This window comes from Balaenoptera ricei, chromosome 10, assembly GCF_028023285.1.
Source record: "Balaenoptera ricei isolate mBalRic1 chromosome 10, mBalRic1.hap2, whole genome shotgun sequence".
NCBI lineage: Eukaryota > Metazoa > Chordata > Mammalia > Artiodactyla > Balaenopteridae > Balaenoptera > Balaenoptera ricei.
Window position 1 is genome coordinate 26,294,693 of NC_082648.1, and position 18,784 is coordinate 26,313,476.

The 18,784-nt window shown below is 42.4% G+C and overlaps 1 protein-coding gene and 1 pseudogene across 1 annotated transcript; both read left to right on the plus strand.

Annotated features, from left to right (window-relative positions):
* The first annotated feature begins 466 nt into the window (after positions 1-466).
* Positions 467-3,414, plus strand: LOC132373085 (transcription factor SOX-12-like). Its single transcript, XM_059935583.1, has one exon. The coding sequence runs from the start codon at positions 641-643 to the stop codon at positions 1,577-1,579; it is 939 nt and encodes a 312-aa protein (XP_059791566.1). The 5' UTR covers positions 467-640; the 3' UTR covers positions 1,580-3,414.
* Positions 2,739-17,336, plus strand: LOC132372853 (large ribosomal subunit protein eL38-like; annotated as a pseudogene).
* Positions 17,337-18,784: the final 1,448 nt, after the last annotated feature.

Genomic DNA, 18,784 nt, shown 5'->3' on the forward strand with positions numbered 1-18,784 from the left:
TCAAGGGATCAATCCAAGAAGAAGATATAACAGTTGTAAATATTTATGCACCCAACATAGGAGCACCTCAGTACATAAGGCATGCTAACAGCCATAAAAGGGAAAATCGACAGTAACACAATCATAGTAGGGGACTTTAGCACCCCACTTTCACCAATGGACAGATCATCCAAACTGAAAATAAATAAGGAAACACAAGCTTTAAATGATACATTAAACACGATGGACTTCATTGACACTTATAGGACATTCCATCCAAAAACAACAGAATAGGGAAGGCGGCGGGGCGGAGAGAGGCGCGCGCGGGCCGCGGCCGAGCAGGAGGCTGCAAGGAGAGCCCGCGGGGGCCCTGGGAGTGCAGTTCGTCAGCCCCCGCAAAACAATGTGTGGCGTGCTGCGGGGCGCAACTTGCCGGAGGCGGCGGGGGCGCGCCGAGCCGGCCTGAGACCGCGCCGCTGACCTTCTCCCCCCGCCGTCCGTTGGGCCCGAGCGCCCAGCTTCTCGCTCCCCAGCTCGCGGGGGCCGGGCCGAGCTGCAGGGCGGGGCCGCCCCTCCGTCGCTGCTGCCTCCTCCCCCACCCCCAGCCGCTGAGGATGCGGACGGCCCCCGGCGGCGTCTAGCGGCCCCGGGCCCAGGCGCGATGGTGCAGCAGCGGGGCGCGAGGGCCAAGCAGGACGGCGGGCCACCGCCCCCGGGGCCCGGGCCGGCCGAGGAGGGGGCGCGTGAGCCCGGCTGGTGCAAGACCCCGAGCGGCCACATTAAGAGACCGATGAACGCGTTCATGGTGTGGTCGCAGCACGAACAGCGGAAGATCATGGACCAGTGGCCCGACATGCACAACGCCGAGATCTCCAAGCGCCTGGGCCGCCGCTGGCAGCTGCTGCAGGACTCGGAGAAGATCCCGTTCGTGCGGGAGGCGGAGCGGCTGCGCCTCAAGCACATGGCGGATTACCCGGACTACAAGTACCGGCCGCGCAAAAAGAGCAAGGGGGCGCCCGCCAAGGCGCGGCCCCGCCCCCCCGGCGGCGGCAGCAGCCGGCTCAAGCCCGGGCCGCAGCTGCCTAGCCGCGGGGGCCGCCGAGCAGCGGGAGGGCCTTTGGGGGGCGGCGCGGCGGCGCCCGAGGACGACGACGAGGACGACGACGAGGAGCTGCTGGAAGTGCGCCTGGTCGAGACCCCCGGGCGGGAGCTGTGGAGGATGGTCCCGGCGGGGCGGGCCGCCCGGGGACAAGCGGAGCGTTCCCAGGGGCCGTCGGGCGAGGGGGCGGCTGTCACCGCCGCCTCCCCGACTCCGTCGGAGGACGAGGAGCCGGAGGAAGAGGAGGAGGAGGTGGCGGCGACGGAGGAAGGCGAAGAGGAGACGGTGGCGTCGGGGGAGGAGCCGCTGGGCTTTCTGTCCAGACTGCCCCCCGGCCCCGCCGGCCTGGACTGCAGCGCCCTGGACCGCGACCCAGACCTGCCGCCCCCCTCGGGCACGTCGCACTTCGAGTTCCCGGACTACTGCACCCCCGAGGTTACCGAGATGATCGCAGGGGACTGGCGCCCGTCTAGCATCGCCGACCTGGTTTTCACCTACTGAGCCCACCGTCAGCGGGGCGCGCACGCCCCCAAACCAGCTGTTTACATACAGGAATCAGGTATTGGGGCCCCTCGGAGGCCGAGGCTGGCACCCCATCTCCCGCACAGCCTCCCCCCTCCTAGACGTGCCCAACCCCCTTCAAATCCAGACATGCCCTTCCCCCGCAGACACACCCCAAGGCAGCCCAACCCCCACCCTTTCTCCGACATCCAAGCCCCTCCCCATCTTACCCCCTCCCGCACAGCCACCAGCAGCCAGCCCCACCCCCTCCGATACACCTCCCGTCCTCTCCAAGAGACCTGTACCCCTCCCCCATTTTGCACACGCCCCTCCTCACGGCCGGAGGACACGCCCCTGCCCTTGCTCCGGACTCCCTCTGCCTTAGCCTGGCCCGCCTCCTGTCTTGTTTGGGGGGGCGCTGCAGCTGGGCGGCCCCGCGCCCTCCTCCCTTGCCCCTCCCTCCCAGGGAGGGGGAGGGGCCCGTTCCTTTTCCCCGGGAACACTGGGATCCGCCCCCTTCTCGCGCATGCTTAATGCTTCTTGGGAGGAGGGAGCTGGTCCCAGTCGAACCTCAAGCCCCTGTCAGCCGATCCGGGAAGAAGGGGGGCGGATATAGAGCGATCCTGAGAAATCTTTTGATCCAGGAGCCACGGCTTCCGTTCAACCCGACGGGGCGTCACTGCCTTAAATGGGAGGAGCGCTTGGAAGGGGGAGAAAGAGACTAGCCGGCCCGGAAGGGTTGGTGTGGAGCTTGGAACTCCCAAGTGGCATAGCCCCTTATCCCTTACGGGGTTGCCCAACCCACGTGCACCCACCCCTCACCGACTGCATGACTGCCTCTACAGCTTGTCTTGGTTCCAAGAAGCCAACCTTTCTTTCCCCCGCCTGGGAATTGGGGGCAGGGTCTTTCTCTGGAAATCCTTCAGGAGAGAAAAAGAAAACTCAGAACCAAGACACGTAACAGTTGGTTTGGGGACAGGGTCCTTATGCTCCACCCCCCCCCCAAGTGCCCTTATCACCTCAGGGCACACTCCCAGCCTGGGCTCCTTCCTAAGCCCACCGCCCCTTCCTGTCACCCAGGTCCCTCTGCCTACAGTATTCAGTGGGAGAAACTGAGACACGTTGGTACTAGGGGGTTGAGACTGAGGCATAATAGCAGATGAAGTGGCAAGAAGAGCCCCACTTTTCAGCAGCTGGCTTCAGAGAGACCATCGACTGGGCCAGTGAGACTGAAGGGAGGGTCAGAGCAGTCTTGGGCCGTTTGCGCCTAGTGCTGCTGCATCCAGTTCGGAGTGCCCTCAGAAACCCTGCCCCTGATGCTGTTACCCCTCTTACTCCAGCTCCCCTCTCAAGCCCTGCCCCTCCGGCCTCCCCACGCCCCATTTGCCCTCACTACCTGTATCTCACCGGCGTGTGTTCACCCTCCTGGGTGTGCACACACTCTCATTCACACACACAAATCTCAGGAACAAACGGTCCCAGAGTCCTCCGGGACCCCTGCCCAGGGTCTCTGCAGGTCTCTGCCCCACGCGTTCCCGTCGCTGACAAAGCCACCAGCTGCCTCCTTTAAGCTTGGTGCTCCGGCTCTGGGCCTTTTTGCGCGCGCGCTCTTTCTCTCTTTTTCTCTTTCTCTCTCTCTCTTTCTTTTTCTTTTTCTTTTTTTTTTTTAAAGAAAAACAACAACAAAAAAGACAATGAAAAATCCCAGAAAACGTCATGTGAGTGAAGAGATGTCACTGTCTGTGGTCTTGGAGAACTAGTCTCATAGCTGAGGGGAGGGGGCACTGGCACCCACAGCAGGACTTCTGCCAGGACTGAATAAAGTGTATTTGCCCCATCTCAAAAAAAAACAAAAAACAAAAACAAAAACAACAGAATACACTTTCTTCTCAAGTGCTCATGGAACATTCTCCAGGATAGATCATATCTTGGGTCACAAATCAGGCCTTGGTAAATTTAAGAAAATTGAAATCGTATCAAGTATCTTTTCCTACCACAACGCTATGAGACTAGATATCAATTACTGGAAAAAAATCTGTAAAAAATAGAAACACATGGAGGCTAAACAATACACTACTTAATAACCCAGAGATCACTGAAGAAATCAAAGAGGATATCAAAAAATACCGAGAAAGAAATGAAAATGAAAAGGCAACGACCCAAAATCTATGGGATGCAGCAAAAGCATTTCTAAGGAGAAGTTTATAGCAATACAATCCTACCTCAAGAAACTAGAAACATCTCAAATAAACAACCTAAACTTACACGTAAAGCAATTAGAGAAAGAAGAACAAAAAACCCGAAAGTTAGCAGAAGGAAAGAAATCATAAAGATCAGAGCAGAAATAAATGAAAAAGAAATGAAGGAAACAATAGCAAAGATCAATAAAAGTAAAAGCTGGTTCTTTGACAAGATAAACAAAATTGATAAACCATTAGCCAGACTCATCAAGAAAAAAAGGGAGAAGACTCAAATCAATAGAATTAGAAATGAAAAAGAAGTAACAACTGACATTGCAGAAATACAAAGGATCATGAGAGATTACCTCAAACAACTATATGCCAATAAAATGGACAACCTGGAAGAAATGGACGAATTCGTAGAAAGGGACAACCTTCCATAACTGAACCAGGAAGTAATAGAAAATATAAACAGACCAATCACAAGCACTGAAATTGAGACTGTCATTAAAAATCTTCCAACAAACAAAAGTCCAGGACCAGATGTCTTCACAGGCGAATTGTATCAAACATTTAGAGAAGAGCTAACACCTATCCTTTTCAAACTCTTCGAAAATATAGCAGAGAGAGGAGCACTCCCAAAATCATTCTACGAGGCCACCATCACCCTGATACCAAACCAGACAAAGATGTCACAAAGAAAGAAAACTACAGACCAATATCACTGATGAACATACATGCAAAAATCCTCAACAAAATACTAGCAAGCAGAATCCCACAACACATTAAAAGGATCATACACCATGATCAAGTGGGGTTTATCCCAGGATGGAAGGATTCTTCAATATTTACAAATCAATCAATGTGATACACCATATTAACAAACTGAAGGAGAAAAATCATACGTTCATCTCCATAGATGCAGAAAAATTTTTCAACAAAATTCAACATCCATTTATGATAAAAACCCTCAACAAAGTAGGCATAGAGGGAACTTACCTCAACATAATAAAGGCCATATATGACAAACCCACAGCCAACATCTTTCTCAATGGTGAAAAACTGAAACCATTTCCACTAAGATCAGGAACAAGACAAGGTTGTCCACTCTCACCACTATTATTCAACATAGTTTTGGAAGTTTTAGCCACATCAATCAGAGAAGAAAAAGAAATAAAAGGAATCCAAATCGGAAAAGAAGTAAAGCTATCACTGTTTGCAGAGGACATGATACTATACATAGAGAATCCTAAAGATGCTACCAGAAAACTACGAGAGCTAATCAATGAATTTGGTAAAGTAGCAGGATACAAAATTAATGCACAGATATCTCTTGCATTCCTATACACTAATGATGAAAAATCTGAAAGAGAAATTAAGGAAACACTCTGACTTACCATTGCAACAAAAAGAATAAAATACCTAGGAATAAACCTTCCTAGGGAGACAAAAGACCTGTATGCAGAAAGCTATAAGACACTGATGAAAGAAATTAAAGATGATACAAGCATGTGGAGAGATATACCGTGTTCTTGGATTGGAAGAATCAACATTGTGAAAATGACTACTCTACCCAAAGCAATCTACAGATTCAATGCAATCCCTATCAAACTACCAAGGGCATTTCTCACAGAACTAGAAAAAAAAATTTCACAATTTGTATGGAAATACAAAAGACCCCGAATAGCCAAAGCATTCTTGAGAAAGAAAAATGGAGCTGGAGGAATCAGGCTCCTGGACTTCAGACTATACTACAAAGATACAGTAATCAAGACTGTATGGTACTGGCACAAAAACAGAAATATAGATCAATGGAACAGGATAGAAAGCCCAGAGATAAACCCAGGCACATATGGTCACCTTATTTTTTATAAAGGATGCAAGAATATACAATGGAGAAAAGACAGCCTCTTCAATAAGTGGTGCTGGGGAAACTAGACAGCTACATGTAAAAGAATGAAATTAGAACACTCCCTAACACCATACACAAAAATAAACTCAAAATGGATTAAAGACCTAAATGTAAGGCCAAACACTATCAAACTCTTAGAGGAAAACATAGGCAGAGCACTCTATGACATAAATCACAGTAAGATCCTTTTTGACCCAGCTCCTAGAGAAATGGAAATAAAAACAAAAATAAACAAATGGGACCTAATGAAACTTAAAAGCTTTTGCACAGCATAGGAAACCATAAACAAGACCAAAAGACAACCCTCAGAATGGGAGAAAATATTTGCAAATGAAGCAACTGACAAAGGATTAACCTCCAAAATTTAAAAGTAGCTCATGCAACTCAATATCAAACAAACAAACAACCCAATCCAAAAATGGGCAGAAGACCTAAATAGACATTTCTTCTAAGAAGAATACAGGTTGCCAACAAACACATGAAAGAACCCTCAACATCACTAGTCATCAGAGAAATGCAAATCAAAACTACAGTGAGGTATCACCTCACACCAGTCAGAACTATCATCATCAAAAAATCTACAAACAATAAATGCTGGAGAGGGTGTGGAGAAAAGGGAAACCTCTTGCACTGTTGGTGGGAATGTAAATTGATACAGCCACTATGAAGAACAGTATGCAGGTTCCTTAAAAAACTAAAAATAGAACTACCATATGACCCAGCAATCCCACTACTGGGCATATACCCTGAGAAAACCGTAATTCAACAAGAGTCATGTACCAAAATGTTCATTGCGCTCTATTTACAGTAGCCAGGTCATGGAAGCAACCTAAGTGTTCATCGACAGATGAATGGATAAAGAAGATGTGGCACATATATACAATGGAATATTACTCAGCCATAGAAAGAAACGAAATTGAGTTACTTGTAGTGAGGTGAATGGACCTAGAGTCTGTCATACAGAGTGAAGTAAGTCAGAAAGAGAAAGACAAATACCGTATGGTAACACATATATATGGAATCTAAAGAAAAAAAAAAAAGGTTCTAAAGAACGTAGGGGCAGAACAGGAATAAAGACACAGACGTAGATAATGGACTTGAGGACACGGGGAGAGGGAAGAGTAAGCTGGGACGAAGTGAGAGAGTGGCATGGACTTATGTATACACTACCAAATGTAAGATAGATAGCTAGTGGGAAGCAGCTGCATAGCACAGGGAGATCAGCTCGGTGCTTTTTGACCACCTAGAGGGGTGGGATGGGGAGTGTGGGAGGGAGATGCAAGAGGGAGGAGATATGGGGATATATGTATATGTATAGCTGATTCACTTGTTATAAAGCAGAAACTAACAGAGCATTGTAAAGCAATTGTACTCCAATAAAGATGTTAAAATAAATAAATAAGTAAAATAAAGACTGTTATATGAGACAAAGAGGGACACTACATAATGATGGATGGATGAATCCAAGAAGAAGATATAACAATCTTTAATACATATACACCCAACATAGGCGCACCTCATTATATAAGGAAAATACTAACAGCCATAAAGGGAGAAATCAACAGTAACACAATAATAGTGGAGGACTTTATAACACCTCACTTTCATCAATGCACAGATCATCCAGACAGGAAATCAATGAGGAACACAGGCCTTAAATGACACATTAGACCAAATATTTAAAGAACATTCCATCCAAAAGCAGCAAAATACACATTCTTCTCATGTGCACATGGAACATTTTCCAGGATTGACCACATGCTGGGCCAAAAAGCGAGCCTCAGTAAATTTAAGAAAATTGAAATCATATCAAGTATCTTTTCCGACCACAATGCTATGAAATTAGAAATCAACTACGAGAAAAAAAAACTGTGAAAAACACAAACACATGGAGGCTAAATAAATCAAAGAGGAAATAAAAAAATACTTAGAGACAAAAGAAAACAAACACATAATGATCCAAAACCTATGTGCTGCAGCAAAAGCAGTCCTAAGAGGGAAGTTTATAGCAATACAATCTTACCTCAGGAAACAAGAAAAATCTCAAATAAACAACCTAACCTTACACCTAAAGCAACTAGAGAAAGAAAAACAAACAAAACCTAAAGTTAGTACAAGGAAAGAAATCATAAAGATCAGAGCAGAAATAAATGAAATAGAGACAAAGAAAACAATAGCAAAGGTCAATGAAACTAAAATCTGGTTTTTTGAAAAGATAAACAAAATTGATAAACCTTTAGCCAGACTCATCAAGAAGAAAAGGGAAAGGACTCAAATCAATAAAATTAGAAATGAAAAAGAAGTTACAACTGACACCACAGAAATATAAAGGATCATAAGAGACTACTACAAGCAACTGTATGCCAATAAAATGGACAAGCTGGAAGAAATGGACAAATTCTTAGAAAGTTACAATCTCCCAAGACTAAACCAGGAAGAAATAGAAAATATGAACAGACCAATCACAAGTACTGAAATTGAAACAGTGATTTAAAAACTCCCAACGAAGTCCAGAGGGCTTCACAGGTGAATTCTATCAAACATTTTGAGAAGAGCTAACACCTATCCTTCTGAAACTCTTCCAAAAAATTGCAGAGGAAGGAAAACTCTCAAACTCATTCTACGAGGCCACCATCACCCTGATACCAAAACTAGACAAAGGAACCACAAAAAAAGAAAATTACAGGCCAATATCACTGATGAAAATAGATGCAAAAATCCTCAACAAAATACTAGTAATCCGAATCCAACAATATATTAAAACGATCAAGGGGGATTTAATCCAGGGATGCAAGGATTTTTCAATATCCAGAAATCAATCAGTGTGATACACCACATCAAAAAACTGAAGAATAAAAACCATATGATCATCTCAATAGATGCAGAAAAAGCTTTTAACAAAATTCAACACCCATTTATGGTTGAAAAAAAAAAAACTCTCCAGAAAGTGGACATAGAGGAAACATACCTCAACATAATAAAGTCCATATATGACAAACCTACAGCTAACATTATACTCAAGAGTGAAAAGCTGGAAGCATTTCCTCTAAGATCAGGAACAAGACAAGGATGTTCACTCTCACCACTTTTATTCGACATAGTTTTGGAAGTCCTAGCTATGGCAATCAAAGAAAAAGAAATAAAAGGAATCCAAATTGGAAAAGAAAAAGTTAAACTGTCACTGTTTTCAGATGACATGATACTATACATAGAAAATCCTAAAGACACTACCAGAAAGCTACTAGAGCTCATCCGTGAATTTGGTGAAGTTGCAGGTTACAAAATAAATACACAGATTTCTGTTGCATTTCTATACACTAACAATGAAAGATCACAAAGAGAAATTAAAGATAAATAAATAAAATTAAACAATCCCATTTACCATTGCATCAAAAAGAATAAAATACCTAGGAATAAACCTACCTAAGGAGACAAAAGACCTGTACCCCAAAAACTATAAGATGCTGATGAAATAAATTGAAGACGACACAAACAGATGGAAAGATATACCATGTTCTTGGATTGGAAGAATCAATATTGTCAAAATGACTATACTACCCAAGGCAATCTACAGATTCAGTGCAATCCCTATCAAGTTACCAATGGAATTTTTCACAGAACTAGAACAAAAAATCTTAAAATTTGTTTGGAGGTACAAAAGACCCTGAATAGCCAAAGCAATCTTGAGAAAGAAAAAAGGAGCTGGAGGAATCAGGCTGCCTGACTTCACTCTACTACAAAGCTATAGTCATCAAAACAGTATGGTACTGGCACAAAAACAGAAATATAGATCAATGGAACAGCATAGAAAGCCCAAAAATAAACCCACACACCTATGGTCAATTAGTGTAAGACAAAGGAGGCAAGAATATACAGTGGAGGAAAGACAGTCTCTTCAATAAATAGTGCTGGGAATACTGGACATCTACATGTGAAAAAAACTGAAATTAGGAAATTCTTTAACACCACACACAAAAATAAACTCAAAATGTATTAGAGACCTAAATGTGAGACTGGACACTACAAAACTCTTAGAGGAAAACATAGGCAGAACACTCTCTGACATAAATTGCAGCAATATCTTTTTTGATCCATCTCCCAGAGTAATGGAAATAAAAATAAAAATAAACAAATGGAACCTAATTTAACTCAGAAGCTTTTGCACAGAAAAGGAAACTATAAACAAAACAAAAGACAACCCACACAATGGGAGAAAATATTTGCAAATTATGTGACCAACAAAGGATTAGTCTCCAAAATTTACAAACAGCTCATGTGGCTTAATATCATCCAAACAAACACCCAATCACAAAATGGGCAGAAGACCTAAATAGACATTCCTCCAAAGAAGAGGCACATGAAAAAATGTTCAACATTGCTAATTATTAGAGAAATGCAAATCAAAACCACAATGACGTATCACCTCACACCAGTCAGAATGGTTATCATCAAAAAATCCACAAACAACAAATGCTGGAGAGGGTGTGGAGAAAAGGGAACCCTCTTGCACTGTTGGTGGGAATGTAAATTGATACAGCCACTATGGAGAACAGTATGGAGGTTCCTTGAAAAACTAAAAATAGAGCTACCATATGATCCTTCAATCCCACTCCTGGGCATATATCCAGAGAAAAACACCATCCGAAAGGATACATGCACCCCAATGTTCATTGCAGCACTATTTACAATAGCCAAGACGTAGAAGCAACCTAAATGTCCATCGACAGAGGAATGGATAAAGAAGATGTGGTACATATATACAATAGAATATTACTCAGCCATTAAAAAGAATGAAATAATGCCATTTGCAGCAACAACGATGGACCTAGAGATTGTAAGTCTCTAGGTGAAGTAAGACATACTGAGTGAAGTAAGTCAGAGAAAGAGAAATATCATATGATATTGCTTATATGCGGAATCTAAAAAAAAAAATGATACAAATGGGCTTGTTTGCAGGACAGAAGCAGACTCACAGACTTGGAGAACGAACTTGTGGTTGCCGGGGGGAAGGGTTGGGGGGGGATAGTTACGGAGTTTGGGATTGACATGTACACACTGCTAAATTTAAAATGGATGACCAGGGCTTCCCTGGTGGTGCAGTGGTTAAGAATCCGCCTGCCAATGCAGGGGAACCCTGGTCCGGGAAGGTCCCACAAGCTGCAGAGCAACTAAGCCCGTGCACAACTACTGAGCCTGCGAGCCACAAATACTGAAGCCCGGGCACTTGGAACCCGTCCATGCTCCACAACAAGAGAAGCCACCGCAATGAGATACCTGCGCACCGTAATGAAGATTAGCCCCCGCTCACTGCAACTAGAGAAAGCCCGCCCACAGGAACAAAGACCCAACACAGCCAAAAATTTTTTTTAAAAATTTTGTTTAAATGGATGACCAGCAGGGATCTGCTGTGTAGCACAGGGAACTCTGTTCAATATTATGTAACAACCTAAATGGGAAAAGAATTTGAAAAAGAATAGATACATGTATATGTGTAACTGAATCACTTTGCTGTACACCTGAAACACAACGTTGTTAATCAACAAAACTACGTTATTAAAAAGTTTACAAAAAAAAAAGACATAACAACAAGCGCTGGGGTGAGGATGTGAAGAAATTAGAAGCCTCATACATTGCTACTGGGAATGTAAAATGGTGCAGCTGCCTTGAAATAATTTCACAGTTCCTCTAAATTTAAACATAGAGTTATATGACCCAGAAATTCCATTCCTGGGTATATACCCAAGAGAAATGAAAATGTATGTCACACACACAAAACAAGTATACACAAATGTTTATAGCAACCTTATTCACAATAGAAAAAATAAAATATTGTATATCTATGCAATGGAATACTATTTAGCAATAAAAAGAAATGAAGTATTGATATATGCTACAACATGGATGAGCCTTGAAAACATCATGTTAAATGAAATAAACCAGTCACAAAAGACCACATATTCTATGTAATCATTTTTATGAAATGTCCAGAATAGGCAAATCTATAGACGAAAAGTAGATTTGTGGCTGCCAAGGGCTGAGGGAATTGGGGGTAATAGGGAGTGGCTACTTATAGGTACAGTGTTTCTTTTAGGGATGATGACAAAGTTCTAAAACTGATTGTTGTGATAGCTGTACAACTTAGTGAATATACTAAAAGCCATTGAATTGTTTACTTTAAATGGGTTAATTGTATGCTATGTGAATTATAATCAAAATAAAGTTGTTATTTTAAAAAAGAAGAGTATATTCTACATCAGTGTAGAAAGTGGAGGGAACAAGCTTGATGTAAGAGAGGCCATGAGAATAATAGTATGTTTTTTTCTGATGAGAAAAAAATAAATAAATAAATAAAAAATAAAATGGAATAATAATTCACATGCTTGTTTTGATGATTAAATGAACGAATAGATGTAAAGTATTAGCACATTCCCTGGCATATAATAAAGGCTCCATAGTTGGTAGTTATTCCTATGAAAACAGTTTTTACTCGTATGGCATTGTGTGCTCTAGAAGACTAGAAGAACACATTCCATGAGAGTTCTTGACCCTGAGAACAGCCTAGGGAAGGGCACTACATAAAGTGTTCATTAGACAGAAACCCCACATCTCAGCAGAGTGCAAATCAAGAAGACAGCACAGTCTCCTTTCCCATACTTTGCATTGCTCAGGCAGTCCAGACTTCTATAAATGTGTAGAAGGAGGCATCACAAGAGTTGCTACGTATAAGAATAGACAGAACCTCTTGCAATACTGGAATAGGCATATTCTCCCCTCTGAGACCATTGCTCTTGCTACTCCTGCCTACCACTTGCAATATTAATGTTACCAATTCCAAAAACAACTTTTAGAGATGCAGCAACACTGCCTCCTCTTCAAAGCAAACTGTGCTTTGTTTGTTTGTCAAAAGCAAAATTTGGAGGTGAGAGGTAGAGGGTAGGAAATGGGAGTTAGTAGAGAGAGTATGTACTATATATATCATGGCATCTCTAATAATATAGCAGAAAGAGCTGGACTAAGAACCATGGAGGCACAGATCTAATTCTGGCTCTTTCAATGAAAGAGTTTGTGAACTTGGGCAAACTTACTTAGTTTGTCTGTGAACAGGCATATAATAAATTACATGCAAGTGCTGTCAACTCTACTTCCAAGGTATACCTCAATTCTATCCACTTCTTTCTATATATTCTATCACATAAGCCAGGCCACTATCATTTCCTATCTAGTATATAGCAACAGCCTCGTCTGGATTTCTTGTTTCCCTGCTGACCCCACTACAGTTTATCCAAGACCCTGAAGCAGAGGAATATTTGAGAATTTTAAATCTTAGGAAAAAAATCCGTACTTATAACAGCCCTCATGATATTAATCACCCCCTGCCAAAACCTCTCTTACCTTATTGTGCTGGCAGACTCTAAGGTGGCCCCCATGGTGTCTGCCTGGTATTCATGCCTTGTGTAATCTTCTCCCCTTGAGTAGATAGGACCTGGACATGTTTTTACTCAACAGGATACAGCAAAGATGATGGAGTGTCACTTCACTAATAACATTTCATAAGATTGTAACCCATCTTGCTAGGAGACTCTCTCCTTTGTTGGATTTGAGGAAGCAAGCAACCATGTAGGGAAGGTCCTCAAGGCAAGGAACTGAGGGCAGCCTTCAGCTGACAGCTAGCAAGAAATGGAGGCCCTCAGTCCAACAGCCTAAAAGGAACTGAATTATTTCAACAACTTCATTAGCTTGGAAGTAAATCCTCAGATGAGCCTTGGATGAGAACCCAGCCCTTGCCAATACCTTGACTGCAGCTTTGCAGAAGGTCCAGTAACGCTGTGCCTGGATTCCTGATTCACAGAAATGGTGTCATTTTAAGCTGATAAACTTGTAGTAATATTGTTAATGCAGCAATACCTAATTCTTATCTTCCACCACACTCCTCCTCATCCTCTATAATCTACCTACACTGGGCCTTCTTGCTGCTGTTCCTGTATGTCAAGGTTATTCCCTCCTAAGGCCCTTACACTTGCCATGCTCTCTGCCTAGAAGGCTCCTAACCCAACTCTTCATTTAGTTGACTTTATCTTGTCATTCAGGTCTTAGCTCTAGTGTTCATTCTTATCTACCTAAGTAGCCACCCTGACATTAGCACATCACACAGTTTTAGTTTTCTGCATAATGCTTTTTACTACCAGTAAAAATTTGCTTATTCAGTTTCTTTACCCTAGAATGTAAGCTATTTGAGATCAAGGACCTTGTCTATCTTGTATGCCTAGAACCTAAAACAGTGCCTGGCAACATTCCTTAAAAACTTGTTATCATTAAATGATCATTGGGCAATATTTAAGCTCCATCCAGTGCCAAAATGATCTCAGGTCCATAAAAGGGCATATACAAAGATGTTCATTGTAACAGTATTTGTGGCACAGTGAGTGGGAGATAATCTGGGTGTCCATCACTGGGAGAGTTGATTAGTAAAATGTACTAGATGCACACGTGGAGAGCTATGTAGCAATTAGAAGCAACAGATCAGATGTGCACATTGAAACACGGCTGAGGGCTTCCCTGGTGGCACAGTGGTTGAGAGTCTGCCTGCCGATGCAGGGGACACGGGTTCGAGCCCTGGTCCAGGAGGATCCCACATGCCGCGGAGCAACTGGGCCCGTGGGCCACAACTACTGAGCCTGTGCGTCTGGAGCCTGTGCTCCGCAACAAGAGAGGCCACGATAGTGAGAGGCCCGCGCACCGTGATGAAGAGTGGCCCCCACTTGCCGCAACTGGAGAAAGCCCTCGCACAGAAACGAAGACCCAACACAGCCAAAAATAAATAAATAAATAAATAAATAATTTTTTAAAAAAGAAACACGGCTGGACTGAAAGCATAGCACTCAAGACTAAGATGTATAAGATGCACGTTTTTTATAAACAAAAATACATATTTTGTAAGAACAACACAAATAGAACCACATTAAATGGATTAGAATGCTTTCCTATAGGAGGGGAAGGAGATGCAAGTGGGAAATGAGGTTAAGAGGGAATAAATAAAACAAGAGAAGGACCTTACACAGACTAACGATGATAATGTGCTGGAATTGGGCTGTATGATAATTTAGTCTTCTGCACCTGAGAGCCCAAATTAAGGCCAAACAAAATTGTGTGGTTCAGAGATCATAGGAGACATCATAGGGTGTCACCAGCCTAAAGATAGGAAGTTTTGGGTTAAATACTATAAGGTGACCAACACTAGAAGGCTCACTCACGACTCCCACTATTCCCTCCTTCTCCTCATGGAACCGGGCATCTGGGTGCTTCCAAATTTTCTCTCACCTTTCTCTCAAATAGTCTCCACCTCTCTTGGGTCTCCATTATGATTAGACTTAGGTTCAGTTGTCACGACACTGCTGTTTCACAGGTGATGCCATGCTCTTTCAACAGAAAGTACAGAACATCTGATCATCTCTTTTTGTGTGATATAGAGCTGTTAATGATAAATGTGCAGTCTTTATGTCAAGGTCTCTTTAGTCTTTGATTATCTGAAGCTAATTTTCTAGTATATTCCTCAGGAAGAGTTCATGGGAACAACACTCGCTGAGTTTTTAAACTTTTGTAATGGTTTGTCTATAACTTATGGAGTTGAAAGTCAGCACAGCAGAATATAAATCCTTGGCTCACATTTTCTTAACACACAATGGATTTTCAAACCTCTGTGTTATAGCTTATAACTTTTCTCCACCTGGAATGTCCTTCCCAGTTGTCACCTGTCAAACTCTATTCAGCCACCTGGGCCCAGTGGTGGCTTTCCACTACTAGGAAAGCGTTCCTATCTCCTCTGGACAGAATTAAGTTCTATTTTCAATAGTGCAACTTTATGGGGACTTTGTGGTCCAGTGGTTAAGAATCTGCCTTCCAATGCAGGGGACACAGGTTCAATCTCTGGTCCGGGAACTAAGATCCCACATGCCACAGGGCAACTAAGCCCACGCACCACAACTAGAGAGCCCGTGTGCCGCAGCTACTGAGTCCACATGCTCTGGAGCCTGTGTGCTACAACTAGAGAGAAGCCCATGAGTTGCAACTAGAGAAACCCATGCACTGCAACGAAGTGCCCGAGCACCGCAACAAAAGATCCTGCATGCCGCAGCTAAGACCCAATGCAGCCAAATAAATAAATAAATAAAAATTTTAAAAAATAGTGCAACTTTATACATTTCTCTAGTACGTCACTTAACACATTCTATATAGCTACAACTTATTAAGCACTGTGTGCTGGGCACAGTTGAGCCATGTAGTGGATTAATTACATGTAGTGCACTATATGTACACTTATACATGTATGTGCTTTCTTTGGAATTTTAAATTGCCTAATGTTTTTGTTTGCCTAGTTTTCTAGGCAAACAAAAGAAACATGTGTTTTACTTTTTCTTTGGTGACGTCATTTAATTTTCAATCACTATATCATCCCTAAACTTTCACCCAGCTGTCTCTATCTCAGTACATGTCAACACTTCTGGTACCTTAGGATTCGTTTTCCTGGAGACACCTCCCTCAAAGCTTTCTAAGCTGCTCCAATCTGGGCTGCAGGCTCTCAGGTGCTGCTATCGGAGGTTTACCTTCACCGTCACCTGGGAATTCTCTTTGCCTCTTTTTTTGGGGTGGATTTCCTATTTCCTGGATCTTATATTATTCCTTTTCTTCAGTTACTTTCCTGTAACTCAGCTATTGGAGATTAAAACTTACTCTGTCCTCACATGTGATTGATAGAGTGCCAACTTTATAATTCCAAGCTGATAGTTTTTTCTCTCAGAATATTAAAGACATTGTTCTACTGTCTTCCAGTTTTCAGTGTTGCTGTTGAGCAGCCAATGCCATTATGATTTTGAATCCTTTATGGGTGACCTTTTTCAACCTGGAAGCTTTTCCCAACCTCTTTTTATCCCAGGGTTCTGAAATTTCAAGGTGAGGTGGCCTGGTGTACTCAGTGGGCCCCATCAATCAGAAACTCAATTTTGAGAAATTTTAAAAAATTATTTCTCCAATAACTTCCTCCTCTTTACTTGTTTGTTTGTTGTTTCTCTCTCCATGGAACTCCTATCATTCAGATATTGTGTCTCTTGGGCTGATTTTCTAATTTTCATATATTTGCTTTCCTATTTTCCATCTCTTTGTCTTTTTGTTCTATTTTCTGAGACATTTCCTCACCTTTAATTTACAATCCTACTTAAAAAAAACTTTTCAGTTATTTTTATATTTCTTAAAGTGAAATTATGAAAAAAACAAATACTAGCACCTAGTACAGTGCCTGACACATGGTAATAGATGCTGAGTACATAGTTTTCGAAAAATGAATGGATTTCAACTCCCAAACTGCCACTTGGAGTTAAGGGATCAAAACAGCTGACAATAGCTTTTTTCCATCTTCTTGTTTCCTCCTACTCTGGGGTTGGTTGGCCTGAGCACTCTCCTTTGTGCCCCATAAAACTGAGGAAATCAAAGATTTTGTGCTCACAGACAGGTGAAAGGGTGCCAGATCTGTCAAGATTAAGAAAAATAAGGATAATCTGAAGTTTAAAGTTTGATACAGCAAATACTTTTATACCTTGGTCACCACAGACAAAGGCAGAGAAACTGGAAATCTGTCCCTGCCCCAGGTTTGAGAATGAAGGAGCTGAAATGAACAAACCATGCTGTTTTGAACTGTATTTAAATCTTTTGAATTTAAAAAAAAAAAAAAAAGCAGCTGACAATAGGCTTCATGAATTTCCCATTGCCCTCTTTTTCTTAGAAATAATTACTACCAGTTTAGTTTTAAAAGTACTTTTGGGTTAATAACATGCTTTTCCATGTTGTTTATATAGGCTAATTTTTTCTAAGAAGCCAATAAATTTAAAAGAAGCAATTATTCAAATAAGCTTATTTGCATGGTAAAACTAATAAACTGATAACTGCTCTGCTAAAATATGGTAAAAAGCAAGTGAAAAAATAATGTAGCAGTAACTGTGTACTCATTTCATGTACTAAATCATTTAATACTCATGACAACCCTATGAGTTAGTTACTGTTGTTATCCCCATTTTATAGAAAGGGAAAGTAAGACACAGAGAAGTTGAATAACATCCACAAAGTCATACAACTATTTTGTGACATCTACTGATTTTTTAAATTTCTATCTATTCATTTTTTAATTTCTATCTGATTTTTATTTTCGAGATCTTTTTATTCACTAAGTATAGCTTTTTCAAAACATCTCATTCTTTCTTCGTGAATGCTGTAGCTTCTTTTATTAGAGTGGGACCATGATTTGTAGAACTTAATTTTTTTGATTCCTCTATTGTCTCAGTTTCCTCCAAGTTCTTTTCTCTTTGCTTTTATCTCTACTTTTTCATGCTGAAGACTTTCCTCAAATGTCTGGCAATTCTTACTCATTTATGGGTAAGTGTGAGGCACTAAAACCCAATAAGAAGACCTGTGTGGGGAAATAGGAAGTATTGACTTGTCGACTCCATTGTAGAATGATGGGCAGGGGCCAAGCCATGTGCTAGGGGACACCTCCTCCCAAATGTGTCAGCATCTCTAGGTCTTTTTTCCTGGAGTGGTCATCTTCCCCAAGGAGAAATTCTCCCTCTAGTTCCTTATCTTGATGAGTGTCAACCTGGCTGCTAGCATTCTGGGAGCCAAGTTAGCGAAAGAGGCTTTAGAATCTTACTTTGCAAGATATTGATTTCCACTTAATCCCCCTGCTTTCCGCAGAGCTCCCTGCCTTTCCACTATACCTGAACCTGGTGTCCCTAATTCAATGCCCTTCCATTTTCTGTTGGGGCATGGTGCTTGGCTGCCGGGGGTGTAAAAAGGGATATAAGTGCCTAACTGCTTCATTTACAGAATTTCAACCCATTTTTCTGTCTTTAGCCGCACCCCTCACCCCTGCCTTCAGAGATAACTGATACCACACCTCCTGAGATGTTCCAGGCAAGGTTTTGCTTCCTGGCTTCTCTCTCTGCAGGCAGTATGGTTCAGATTTCCCTGGTCTGCTAGATCAGTTAGCCCATCTGCCTTTTGGCTTCCAAAATTGGATTGACATCTCTCAACTGCTCTTCTATATCCTACTGTTGTCTCTCCTCATGT